Source organism: Bombina bombina, chromosome 4, assembly GCF_027579735.1.
Source record: "Bombina bombina isolate aBomBom1 chromosome 4, aBomBom1.pri, whole genome shotgun sequence".
Classification (NCBI taxonomy): Eukaryota; Metazoa; Chordata; class Amphibia; order Anura; family Bombinatoridae; genus Bombina; species Bombina bombina.
In genome coordinates this window covers 653,620,717-653,634,149 of record NC_069502.1, presented here as the reverse complement: position 1 = coordinate 653,634,149, position 13,433 = coordinate 653,620,717, and the positions used below count along the sequence as shown (strand labels likewise).

The 13,433-nt window shown below is 39.0% G+C and overlaps 1 protein-coding gene across 1 annotated transcript in view; it reads left to right on the top strand.

Annotated features, from left to right (window-relative positions):
- TRMT11 (tRNA methyltransferase 11 homolog) overlaps positions 1 to 13,433 on the top strand; it is a 206,884-nt gene that overhangs the window by 116,537 nt on the left and 76,914 nt on the right. The window contains exon 12 of the mRNA XM_053710715.1: positions 4,311 to 4,431. Coding sequence (XP_053566690.1) covers positions 4,311 to 4,431 — 121 coding nt within the window. The remainder of the gene's footprint in view (positions 1 to 4,310; positions 4,432 to 13,433) is intronic.

Here is a 13,433-nt window from a genome sequence, read left to right as displayed (position 1 = left end):
TATTTTACAGCCAACTTTGTATTTATTTTAACTAGGTACAATAGTTATTAAATAGTTATTAACTATTTAATAACTACCTAGTTAAAATAAAGACAAATTTACCTGTAAAATAAAACCTAACCTAAGTTACAATTACACCTAACACTACACTATAAGTAAGTTAATTACCTAAATTAAATACAATTAATTACAATTAAATAAAATTATCTAAAGTACGAAAAAAACAAACACTAAATTACAGAAAATAATAAAGAAATTACTAGATTTTTAAACTAATTACACCTACTCTTATCCCCCTAATAAAATAAAAAAGCCCCCCAAAATAAAAAAAGCCCTACCCTACACTAAATTACAAATAGCCCTTAAATGGACCTTTTGTGGGGCATTGCCTCAAAGTAATCAGCTCTTTTACCTGTAAAAAAAAGTACAAATACCCCCCCAACATTAAAACCTACCACCCACACAACTAACCCTACTCTAAAACCCACCCAATCCCCCCTTAAAAAAACCTAACACTAACCCCTTGAAGATCACCCTACCTTGAGAAGTCTTCACCCAACTGGGCAGAAGTCCTCAACGAATCCGGCAGAAGTGGTCCTCCAGGCGGTCAGAAGTCTTCATCCAGACGTCATCTTCTATCTTCATCCATCTGGTGCGGAGCGGGTCCATCTTCAAGACATCCGACGCGGAGCATCCTCTTCATCCGACGGCTGACGACTGAATGAAGGTTCCTTTAAATGACGTCATCCAAGATGGCGTCCCTTCAATTCCGATTGGCTGATAGAATTCTATCAGCCAATCGGAATTGAGGTAGAAAAAATCCTATTGGCTGATGCAATTAAAAAGCAGCGTTAGGACCTCTTAACGCTGCTTTTTAAGGCTAACGCACAACTCGTAATCTAGGCCTCAGTTTTTTGTCCTTTTTAATTATTTCCATAACAAGATTGCTATATTTCTGACATTCATGGTTTAGTCCTAGCCTGTGTTAGGATTAAGCCCGTCATTAATCAACTTTTTCTCATTTGAACCTTTATTTGGTTCTGAGGATTTGGCAGGTCCTTTTTGGGCCTATGCATCAGGTGGATATTAAACTTCTTGTTGTAAGTTTTGTTTCATTTAGCCTTTTCATCTTTTTGAAGGGTTTTCTACTCTTTTTATTGTGTTCCTCCTTATCTTTTTCTTTAGTATAAGGCTATGTTTTCTGTCCTATTGTTGTTCTGTCTTTATTATTCAGAGTGGTCACTTCAGGTTTTGGATTCTGTTAGAGCTTTGTAGTTTTATGTTGAGACTATTTAGGTTATCAGGCAAACTTTTTGTTTGTTTCTTTTGCTGGTTCTAGAAAGTTCAGAGAATTTCTGCTATTTCCTTAACTTTTTGATTGATGTTTATGATTCATATAGTTTTCATGAAGGCAGGTCAGCCTCCACCTACATGACGTTCTGCTCATTTTTTTCAGACTAATTGCCATTTCTTGTGTTTTTTTAATGTTTTATCAGTGGAACAATTTTTGCTTGTCAGTCATTTTTTCTTCTTTGCATATTTTTGCCTGTTGGTTATTTTTTTGCCTTTTCTATAGATTTAATTAGGGTTGTAGATTTAGTTTCAAAGTAAAAAATTGTGTTTCTTAGATCTCACCCTTTTCTGTTATTACTTATGGGCTCCACAGCTTGAGGTGTTAGTTCCTAGGAGTAATGGATCATGGACTCTCACCACCTGTATGAAAGAAAACATAATTTATTTAATGCTTACCTAATAAATTAATTTCTTTCATGGTCGTGAGAGTCCACAAGACCCCAACCTTGTTTTTTTTTTTTTTCTTCCTTTTTTGTGCACATCTTTCTTTCCCCTTCTATTTTTTTGGCTCTTATTACTTTTCCTTTTTCCTCTTCTCTTTGTGCTCGGCTATACGTACTTGGGAGGGGTTATTATAAGAGTCCTTGGGGTTTCGGAATCTTTGCCTTCTATCGGTATGGAAGAGTAATGCCTAGGAGTAATAGATCGTGGACTGTCACCACCATAAATGAAATTAATTTATCAGGTAAACAATAAATTATGTTTTTGTAATTCTAATTCTTTCAGATGGGCTGATATTAACTTCAGTTTAACAGTTCCAAACATCTGCATCCAAACTTATATATCTGGGAAGACACATAGGCAGCCCTAGTGTTGGGTCAAAGAGGCGACCGCCTAAGGCCTTGCTCATGATGGGGCCTCGCAGAAGGACATAGAAAATATGTGTATTTGTTTTTGTTCTGCCCCAGGACATGAGTTTTTGGTAACATAGTGGCCCTACCCACCAACTTTCTCCTTGCACAGCCTGATATTCTAGCCCTCACAGCCTCTTACACAACTGCAATTTCTCTGGCTGTCAAGTGCAGGATCCTCAATTCCTTCCACCTTCTGTCTGCCCATGTGCGGTGCTGTCAGCCTCAGCAAAATCAGGAGGGAGGGGAGACACAGGGGGGGACACAGGCAAAATGAACATGTAAAGGGACAGGGAGACTGCACTTTGAGCTTTTTAACCCCTTTGCAACCAGAGGTGATAAGCTGCTATTAACATTTCTTATATTCTCTCATCTGTCCCTTCTCTCACACTCGCCTCTTTTCCTCTACTTTCTTTACTCACTCCCCTCTCTTTTCACTTTCCCTGTTTTCCTCCTACTGTATCGTCCCCTCCTTTCTATTTACTCTTTCTCTTATCTCTATCACTCCCTTTTATTTATTTCCTCTTCTTTCTCTTACTCTCCCTTCTCTTCTATCTTTTTACTCCTCGCTACCCCTCCTCTCTCTTTCTCCATACAACTCTTCCGACTATTTCTCCTTCCCCTTTTCTCCCTTTTTCTTGTTCTTCCGTCTATTTTTCTTTCCACTCTGCATTCTGTCCTCGAGACTAAACTCTGTCTACTCTTGTTGTCCCCTCTCTCTCCCTACACAACCCAGTGTACAGTACAGGGACATACTTAATAGTTAATAAAAAAAATAAACTTAAAGGGACATTAAACCCAATTTGTTTTCTTTCATGATTTAGAAAGAGCATGCTTTTTTGAACAACTTCACTATCTACTTATATTATCCCATGCGCATTCCTATTTCTTCAACAAAGGATATCTACAGAATGAAGCAAATTAGATAATAGATGTAAATTGTTGTTCAAAAGTGCATGCTCTTTCTAAAGCATGACCTAAATGTTTTTGGGGTTTAATGTCCCTTTAAGAGAGACCTCATACTTGAATTTTGCCTAATGCCTCACCAACTCTAGAGCTGCCTCAGAAAATACATTTGCAGCAGATACAGCAATGACTCCTGTTTGTTTCATACTGGCATATACAGACAGGACACTGCTCTTCTAGTTGGGGACTAGTCAAGTGAGTTTTTTTATGTGGATTGTTGGGTGACTAGGACCTTGATTCTGAAGAACTAGTGGCATGTCCTCATTTTACCCAAATTACATTATCTGAGTGTGTAAAAGGTCTGCTGGAGGGCCTACAGCTGGATAATTATGGTTTACCCACGTAGGCCTAATCTCCATTGAGAAGGTAAAGTTTGGAAACTGACGGTAACATAAAAATTATCCATAGACTTTAATGGACATAAATGGTTTTTATCAACAGTTTCAAAAAAAAATGACCACTTCAATGGAAACTAGGCCTTTTTTAGGTAAAATTTTAGAGATTTAAAGAGAAAAACAAATTCAATACAAAATTTCTAATGCTGTAGGTAATTTTTTTTTTTATATTTTTGCTTGCATATTAGCTTTGTGTTTAATATATATGTTCAGTCCCTCTGCAGGGGTTAAAGTACACTCTGCAGCAGCAATGCACTGCCAATCCTGTGTTCAACTCTGGAGCAGAAGCGCATTGCACCAATTGTGCAATAATAAAATCCTGTTGTGCATTCAGATATTTTCTTATTTACTTTTTAATTACATTTTATTACTTCTACTATGCCGTTATTTTATCATTGTATTATGAGTGATAAAGACTAAATGAATACACACTAATGTAAATTGCTGATTTTTTCCACAACAGTGAACTGACTAAGATCATAAAGTTGAAAATCTTACTATCGGAGAGTATGTTAACGCAATATTTATGCAGATCTACTTTAGAAAAACGAGTTGAATTTGTATTATTTCTCTATTTTTGTATAGCATTGCATCTGCACATTTTCATTGTGCTCTAGATTTTTTTTTGCCTGCTAGCTCTGCCACAGAGGGACCTATAATATTTATTAAGTTCAGTCACATTTTGCAAAAACTGGCTCTGCATTGACACATTTTCCCAGCCTGTACTCTGTTTTATTTCTTGTAGATATACAGAAGAGGTTATACCTCGCCACCCATGCCTGAAACTTATTAGCAACTGTGAACAGATGCTTTCCAGCCACACGTCCCGCCTCCTGATAACAATGGAAAAGGTGAAGGAGTTTGAGGTGAGAGTGGTCAGGGAGTTCTAGCAAGGGGATATATTTTTTTTGCTTGTTCAGCTTTTTAAATCACTGAATGTCAGCATACTTGTGTGCGTTTTTTAAATCTAATTTAACCCTTTTAATGCATTCTATTCTGTGACCATATTACTTTCCATAATATATCTGCTATTACACTTTTTCTTAATGTTGCTCTTCCCTGCTTTTTAGTAAAGAGTCTTTTGCTTAATAAAAATAAACGATTGCTGTGATATTTCTTTTTCAGTTTCTATGTGATTTACATGTTGTTTTCATTAGAATGTCACCATTCTTGGCTTCATATCTGAACCTTGTTGTACTTAGATTGTAATCTTTCTAGGTCTCTGGCGTTCCTTTCCATTTTATTTTTCTGGCACTCTCTAAGTTTGAACAGAAAAAAAATATATAGAGAGAAGAGACAGGAACTTACAAAATCCCAAATAATAATGTGATATGTAAAAACATAACATTAGTTAGTTTTGCATTTTACTCATTTTTCATTCATTTATTTAGATTTTTTGTTGCTGTTCATCAGTCGTTAGCATGATTTTCATGCTGTCCCAACCTTTTACTATAGAGCTGGAAAGCATTTGTTATGCCCAGAAATGAGATATCTTCTAAGGTGCACAGCAAAACAATTGCATCACCTCTCAGCTCGTTTTTCCCCCCTTTAACCATTGTTTTTTTTTTATAACTATATGGATTCCGTATGACTGACAGTCGGGCCCCTTTTGAGAGTCACATATATGCAATCTTTGAATACATTTGGGTGCCCATAACTAAATTTAAAGGGACAAAGTTGTCCCAAGCTGTTAGTACCTAGCGTATGATAAAAGTATGTAATGTACATGGTTTGTGTTAATCCACATGTTTTATGTCCCTCATGTTCATTGTAATAGGATATGAAACGGGGGATGCTTCTTGATCTGTGGAATAGTAATTTGCCACTCAGAGTGGAGGTAACTTAATAAGCTATTAGAGGGCCCTGCCAAGAGTTGCACTGTTGTAGTCAGCTCTTAAGAAGGTGATCTACAAACAGCTGGACTCTTAGGCTGCTTATAACCTATACTAACGTTACTTTATACCAGTTCCACTCCTCCATCGCTGTCCCTGAACCCCCTTAGCATGTAAGCCTAAGAGTCCAGCTGTTTGTAGATCACCTTCTTAAGAGCTGACTACAACAGTGCAACTCTTGGCAGGGCCCTCTACCTGTCTGATCCCTATAATTGTTTTGTTGTACTCCCCCTTTTGTTCATAGTGCTGCGGAATCTGTTGGCGCTCTACAAATAACCAATAATAATAATAATATATCACCCCTGTAAGTGAGGTGAATAAACTCCTTATAATACAACTGTTGATGACATGAACAATTTGTGAATCCTGGATATAGTAATAGTATCTCTGCAAATTACAATATGCGTTTTTTCCTTGAATGCTTTGGTGCCTTATAGAAAGAGTGTTATCTTAGTAGGCTTAACCTCAACTTGTATATGACTTAGTTTGCTTTAGGATAAGACACCTATCATAATGGCACAATAAAAGTTAACAGCATAATTTCAAGTTATATATGGCTTTGTACTAAGTGTCAATACAGTGATACTAACGTAGTTACAATTAGAATGCTATTAGTTGTATTACCACTGCAAAAGTACGTTTTTACCCTAATTACTTATATAACATATAGAAAGATTGTGTCCATTAGTAGTTTTAAGCTAAGCTTATATACAACTTGTTTGTATCCTCAGATAAGACACCAAGTGTCATACTAATCATGGTAGCGTAATCAAAATGGAGCACGTTTTCTTATCTGACTTTAAACTAAGATTGTATGTAACAGAGTTTGCTTTCTAAAATGAGGTACTAAGTGCCAGAATCATGATGCTGGCTTAATTAAAGTAAGAGTACTATGCGTAGTATCCACTGCCTACTATTGTAAACTAAATTAATATTATATCAACATAGGATTGCAACTTAAAACAAAAACCTCTGACGAGGCGTTTCACATACGCTTCCTCAGAGGGGGTGCTCTACGCATAGTACTCTTACTTTTATACTACGCATGGATACTACGCATAGTACTCTTACTTGTATACTACGCATGGATACTACGCATAGTACTCTTACTGGTACTCTTACTTTAATTAAGCCAGCATCATGATTCTGGCACTTAGTACCTCATTTTAGAAAGCAAACTCAGTTACATACAATCTTAGTTTAAAGTTAAATAATAAAAATTTTCATTACGCTACCATGATTAGTATGACACTTGGTTTTCCCACATGCTATTCCCCTTTGTTGAGAGTAGGTTAAAGATTAGTCATCTTCTGACTCTCTCTAGATTGTACAAACTCCTGCAGCACACCAATTTCTTGTTCTTGATGCTTCGCTTTAGGCAATTTGAGGCAGCTCAGGTAATTTACAGTATGAGATGGCACTTGTACCTTTTGGCCACCACAGGGGTATTTAGGACTTACCTTAATCTTTCCTTTCTAATACACAACAGATTCACACAGCCATGTCAACTGCAAATTTCATTTTCTTTTTTAAGACACGATGAGTCCACGGATCATCTTAATTACTAATGGGATATTCACCTCCTGGTCAGCAGGAGGAGGCAAAGAGCACCACAGCAGAGCTTTTAAATAGCTCCTCCCCTCCCTCCCACTCCAGTCATTCTCTTTGCCTACATTAGTTATAGGAAGAGGTAAAGGGAGGTGTTAGTTATAGATTCTTCAATCAAGAGTTTATTATTTTTAAAGTAGTGCAAGATTGTGCTGCTTTGTTCTAGGGTGTAGCCGTAGTCCATATCAGTCTCTTCAGTAGAGCTCTTGGTGGCTTTAGAGCAATGGGAACTTGTGGGACATAATTCTCACTGTGCCTCCCATACATTTATGCTGCCCTTATCCTGATGGCCTAAGCAAACTTAACTCGGGCTTTATCATTTTCCACAGGACTATCTGAGGGATAGGACCTCTCAATCCTGCTGAGCTGCCCTGCTGTCGGGCAGATGTTAAAGGTAAGTGCTTATCTGGTCTGGATGATCTCAGAGGAGTGGAGCACTTTGTCAAAATTCAGGGGACATAGCTTCATTTCTATTAGAAGGAGGACTCTGTGACAGCAATTGATATGCAGTCAAGGGCTTATATCTATATCTGTGTATAGAGAGCTCAGGAGGTGTTTGTGGCAGGTTCAGTTGGCTTTACATCACAAAGGAGACAGTAACGTAGAAAGTTGTTTGATTCTGTCTCTGGGCGGTAGCACTGTTTTCACTGCTTGAGTTCTTTTTAGAGCCTGCATTTCTCCCGGTGACTATTTTTAACTTTTTTTGTCAATGGCGACCAGGAGATCGATAACTGTAACGCCCACGATGGGCGGAGCTTAGTTTGCGCAGTTTTGAGAGCACTGTTTGCATTGTGCTTCCCAGTACACATAAGCAGTTTCCAACAGCTTCTCTAGTTTCCTATCATGCCCTAGACATGTATGTATTGGAAACGATGCTGCTAACATATTGATAGCCTTCAAGTGCATAGCTTTTGGGAGGTGTGCAGGGCTGAACGTTATACTGTGCTTGATGCCAAGTTTTCAGAGTGAGTTACTGATTTCATGCCCACGGGGGCGGAGCTATGTTTTGGCGCCGTTTTAGATGGCTCACTTCCTAATTTTGTAAATAAGATATCGGAAGGATGCCTGGTAGCACAGTAATTAATGTTGTGCATTATGTGGGACCGGACAGCACCACTGCTGCGGTCTGAATCCGTTTTGAATGAAATTAGAACCAGTATCTTATTTTCTCTTGTAAGATGTATCGAGTCCACGGATTCATCCTTACTTGTGGGATATTCTCCTTCCCAACCGGAAGTGGCAAAGAAAGCACCCACAGCAGAGCTGTCGATATAGCTCCCCCCTTAGCTCCACCCCCCAGTCATTCTCTTTGCCTACTCTAAGAAACTAGGAAGTGCAGAGCGAGTGTGGTGACAAAAATGTTAGTTTTTTATTTCTCAAGCAAAAGTTTATTTTAAATGTTACCGGTGTGTACTATTTACTCTCTGGCAAAAAAGGGATGAAGATTTCTGCAAGGAGGATTATGATCTTAGCACTTTGTAACTAAGATCCACTGCTGTTCTCACAAGGGCTGAAGAGTACAGGAAAACTTCAGTTGGGGGAACGGTTTGCATGCTAAGCTGCATTTGAGGTATGTTTAGTCTATATTTTTTCTAGACAGACTGTGTTAATTCTAGAAAAGGCTGGCAATATCCCCTTGAGGGAAGGCTAAGCTGTATTCAGTCACTTTGATAGGAATTTCAGCTTGCTTGAAGGGCTCATAAGTTACTGGTGACATTGTTAGGAAAAAACGTTTTTTGTTTGTTCAGTAAATGATGCAATTATAACGTTTTTTTGAAGGGACTAAAGGGGTCATTGTGGCTTGTTTTAGGGTTTTTTAACCCACATGGTTAATAAAGAGACACTCAGGTGTTTTTCTAATAGGCCTCAAAACATCGAGTGAGGTGAGAGGGGCCTATTTTCGCGCCTCAGTTGCGCAGTTTCTTTTCCTTAGAGACATCCAACTGCTTCTCCAGTGGTTCCTGCTGTGTTTGAGGGCTGTAAAGGAGGTTTTTTTCCCCACAAATCGTTCTGAAGGGCAGGTAGGCGCCACAGCAGAGCTGTGGCAAGGTGCTGAAAGTCTTTTTTACCAGTTTTGACGTTTTTTCAATCCGGTTTTGCCATTAAGGGGTTAATTGTTTATTTGCATAGCTGTGCAAAGTTACTAAGGCTGTAAGATACTACTGTAAAAATTTCGTTAAGTTTACTGCTTTTTAACACTGTTTTGCAGAACTTGTGCAGCTTTTTTTCTCTTAAAGGCACAGTACTGTTATATTTCTAAGTGTTATTTACTTTGATTACAGTGTTTTCCAAGCTTGCTTGTTACATTACTAGCCTGTTTAACATGTCTGACACCAAGGAAAATCCTTGTTCAATATGTTTGGAAGCCATTGTGGAACCCCCTCTTAGAATGTGTCCCAATTGTACTGATATGTCTATAAATTATAAAGAACATATATTCGCACTTAAAAATAGAGCAATAGATGATTCTCAGTCAAAAGTAAATGAGGGTTCACCATCTAGCTCTCCCCAAGTGTCACAACCAGTAACGCCCGCACAAGTGACGCCAAGTACCTCTAGTGCGTCGAATGGACCAGGGGACCAGAGATTCTCTAATCTGGTGGTTGTCTCGGGACCACCTGTCTCAGGGAATGTGTTTTCGCAGGCCAGAGTGGCTCATTGTAACGACAGATGCCAGCCTGCTAGGCTGGGGTGCAGTCTGGAACTCCCTGAAAGCACAGGGCTTATGGTCTCGTGAGGAAGCTCTCCTCCCGATAAACATTCTAGAACTGAGAGCGATATTCAATGCGCTTCAGGCGTGGCCTCAGCTTGCTGCGGCCAAATTCATCAGATTTCAGTCGGACAACATCACGACTGTAGCTTATATCAATCATCAAGGAGGAACAAGGAGTCCTCTAGCGATGATGGAGGTAACCAAAATAATCCGGTGGGCAGAGGATCACTCTTGCCATCTCTCTGCAATCCACATCCCAGGGGTAGATAACTGGGAGGCGGATTTTCTAAGTCGTCAGACTTTTCATCCGGGGGAGTGGGAACTCCATCCGGAGGTATTTGCCCAGCTGATTCAGCTATGGGGCACACCAGAATTGGATCTGATGGCGTCTCGTCAGAATGCCAAACTTCCTTGTTATGGGTCCAGGTCCCGGGATCCCAAGGCGGTACTGATAGATGCTCTAGCAGTGCCTTGGTCCTTCAATCTGGCCTATGTATTTCCACCGTTTCCTCTCCTCCCACGTCTAGTTGCCATAATAAAGCAGGAGAGAGCGTCGGTAATTCTGATAGCACCTGCGTGACCACGCAGGATTTGGTATGCTGACCTAGTGGGCATGTCCTCGGTTCCACCGTGGACTCTGCCAATGAGGCGGGACCTTCTAATTCAAGGTCCGTTCACACATCCAAATCTAATTTCTCTGCGTCTGACTGCTTGGAGATTGAACGCCTGATTCTATCAAAGCGTGGTTTCTCTGAGTCGGTCATTGATACCCTGATTCAGGCTAGAAAGCCTGTCACCAGGAAGATCTATCATAAGATTTGGCGCAAATATCTTTATTGGTGTGAATCCAAAGGTTACTCGTGGAGTAAGATTAGGATTCCTAGAATATTGTCTTTTCTCCAAGAAGGTTTTGAGAAGGGATTATCTGCTAGTTCCCTAAATGGACAAATATCTGCTTTGTCTATTCTACTACACAAACGTCTGGCAGATGTCTCAGATGTTCAAGCATTTAGTCAGGCTTTGGTCAGAATCAAGCCTGTATTTAAACCTGTTGCTCCGCCATGGAGCCTAAACTTAGTTCTTAAAGTTCTTCAAGGGGTTCCGTTTGAACCTATGCATTCTATAGATATTAAGCTTCTATCTTGGAAAGTTTTTGTTTTTAGTAGCTATCTCTTTGGCTCGAAGAGTTTCTGAGCTCTATCTGCTTTACAATGTGATTCCCCTTACCTTGTTTTCCATGCAGATAAGGTGGTTTTGCGTACCAAACCTGGGTTTCTTCCTAAGGTTGTTTCTAATAAGAATATCAATCAAGAGATTGTTGTTCCTTCTCTGTGTCCTAATCCTTCATCAAAGAAGGAACGTCTGTTACTCAATCTTGATGTGGTTCGTGCTTTAAAGTTCTGCTTTAAAGTTCTACTTACAAGCAACTGTTTCTGTCAAACATCTTCATTGTTTGTTGTTTATTCTGGTAAACGGAGAGGTCAAAGGGCTACAGCTACCTCTCTTTCCTTTTGGCTGAAAAGCATCATCCGTTTGGCCTATGAGACTGCTGGACAACAGCCTCCTGAAAGAATTGCTGCTCATTCTACTAGAGCTGTGGCTTCCACATGGTATTTTAAGAATGAGGCTTCTGTTGAACAGATTTGTAAGGCGGCGACTTGGTCTTCGCTTCATACTTTGTCCAAATTTTACAAATTCGATACTTTTGCTTCTTCGGAGGCTATTTTTGGGAGACAGGTTCTACAAGCAGGGATGCCTTCCGTTTAAGGTCCCTGTCTTGCCCCTCCCTTCATCCGTGTCCTAAAGCTTTGGTATTGGTATCCCACAAGTAAGGATGAATCCGTGGACTTGATACATCTTACAAGAGAAAACATAATTTATGCTTACCTGATAAATTTATTTCTCTTGTGATGTATCGAGTCCACGGCCCGCCCTGTTTTTTAAGACAGGCATATATATTTTTATTTTAAAACTTTCAGTCACCACTGCACCCTATAGTTTCTCCTTTTTCTTCCTAGCCTTCGGTCGAATGACTGGGGGGTGGAGCTAAGGGGGGAGCTATATAGACAGCTCTGCTGTGGGTGCTCTCTTTGCCACTTCCTGTTGGGAAGGAGAATATCCCACAAGTAAGGATGAATCCGTGGACTCGATACATCACAAGAGAAATAAATTTATCAGGTAAGCATAAATTATGTTTTTCTTCCTTGCAACTTGTTATAATAAAGTTTAGGGATTTTATGCTTTCAAAGCGAGATGGACACAGGCTGAGGTCTAGATAGGTTCTAATATAGTTACTTTCTTTTTTATCCTTCTGTTGCTCTGAAAAATATAAAGTTTCTTTTTAAGTTTTAAGAGACAGTAACGTTTTTCATGGTTATCTTTTATTTCAAGATTTCACATGTTTATTCGTTTAATTCATCCTTTGTGACTTAGGATGGATCTAGAGCACAGCACACAAAAAATTGTTCTTTTAAAATTTAAAGAGACAGTAACTTTTTTTATGTGTCAATTTTTTTTGTTTAAATATTTTTATTGATTTTTCAAATTAAAACATTGTTATACAAATAAACTCAAAAAAACAAAACAGGTTCAGTCTGTAAAAGAGTCACCATCATTACATGCATGTCGGGATTTTACTCCGAATAATATTTTCATCATATCAAACGTAACATCCTACTTCAATCAATAAGTATCAGTTCTCACACAATGTCCCCTCTAACTCTGACCTTTTATATGGGATTTTGTCTTATCCGTCTAGCCCCCTCAATATGCATAATGTATGGTTCCCATATGTCAATGAAGCGGTCTTTGGTGTTTAAGAGTTCAGCCGTGGCACTTGACATATTATAGTGGTATTCTATTCTCTTTTCAATATAGTCAAAGGAAGGGACATCCATTTTCCAAAATTTAGCTATACACATGCGTGTGACAGTACAAATCATATTGACTAATTTAGAATGCTTCTTTAGAGGTCCTTCTAGCTGAAAATGCAATAGGGCCTGCTCTGGAGAGAGGGCTATATCTGATTCTAGTATTACGCTTAAAAAATTTGAGACATAATCCCACACTCGCTTGACCTTAACACAGTGCCACCACATATGTAAGTAGGAACCCATTTCGTCACATCCTCTATAGCACCGGTGATGTTCACGATCCTCTGCCTTGGCCAATCTAGTGGGATAGATATACCATCTGTGTATTACCTTAAGGTAGTTTTCTTTCAATGTTGCATTGGGGGAGAATTTAAGGCCTCTCTGGATATTTTCTGTCCAGGTCTCTACTGACCAGGATCTGCCTAGATCGTCTTCCCATTTTATCATGCTATTAGTTTTTTTATCCCTATCTTTGATATTGAAAATTGGCTATAGTAAAGTAATTATGCCCTTCTTGTATTCCTTTGATAAGCATAGTGACTCATATATAGTGTTATGCGGTCTTTTTGTGTTTCCCAAAATCTCCTGTACCCTGGATTTGAGTTGTAAATAGTGAAACCACAAATTTCTGTCAGGTTCCCCTAGTTCTTCATATTGTTTGAAAGTTATTATCTTGTTGTGTATAAGTGTATCTGCAATACGATATAGACCCTTGTTTTCCCACTTTCCCTGTAGTTGTGAGCTTGTTATTGACTTGATGGTTATTAAGGGTGTAGCCTGAG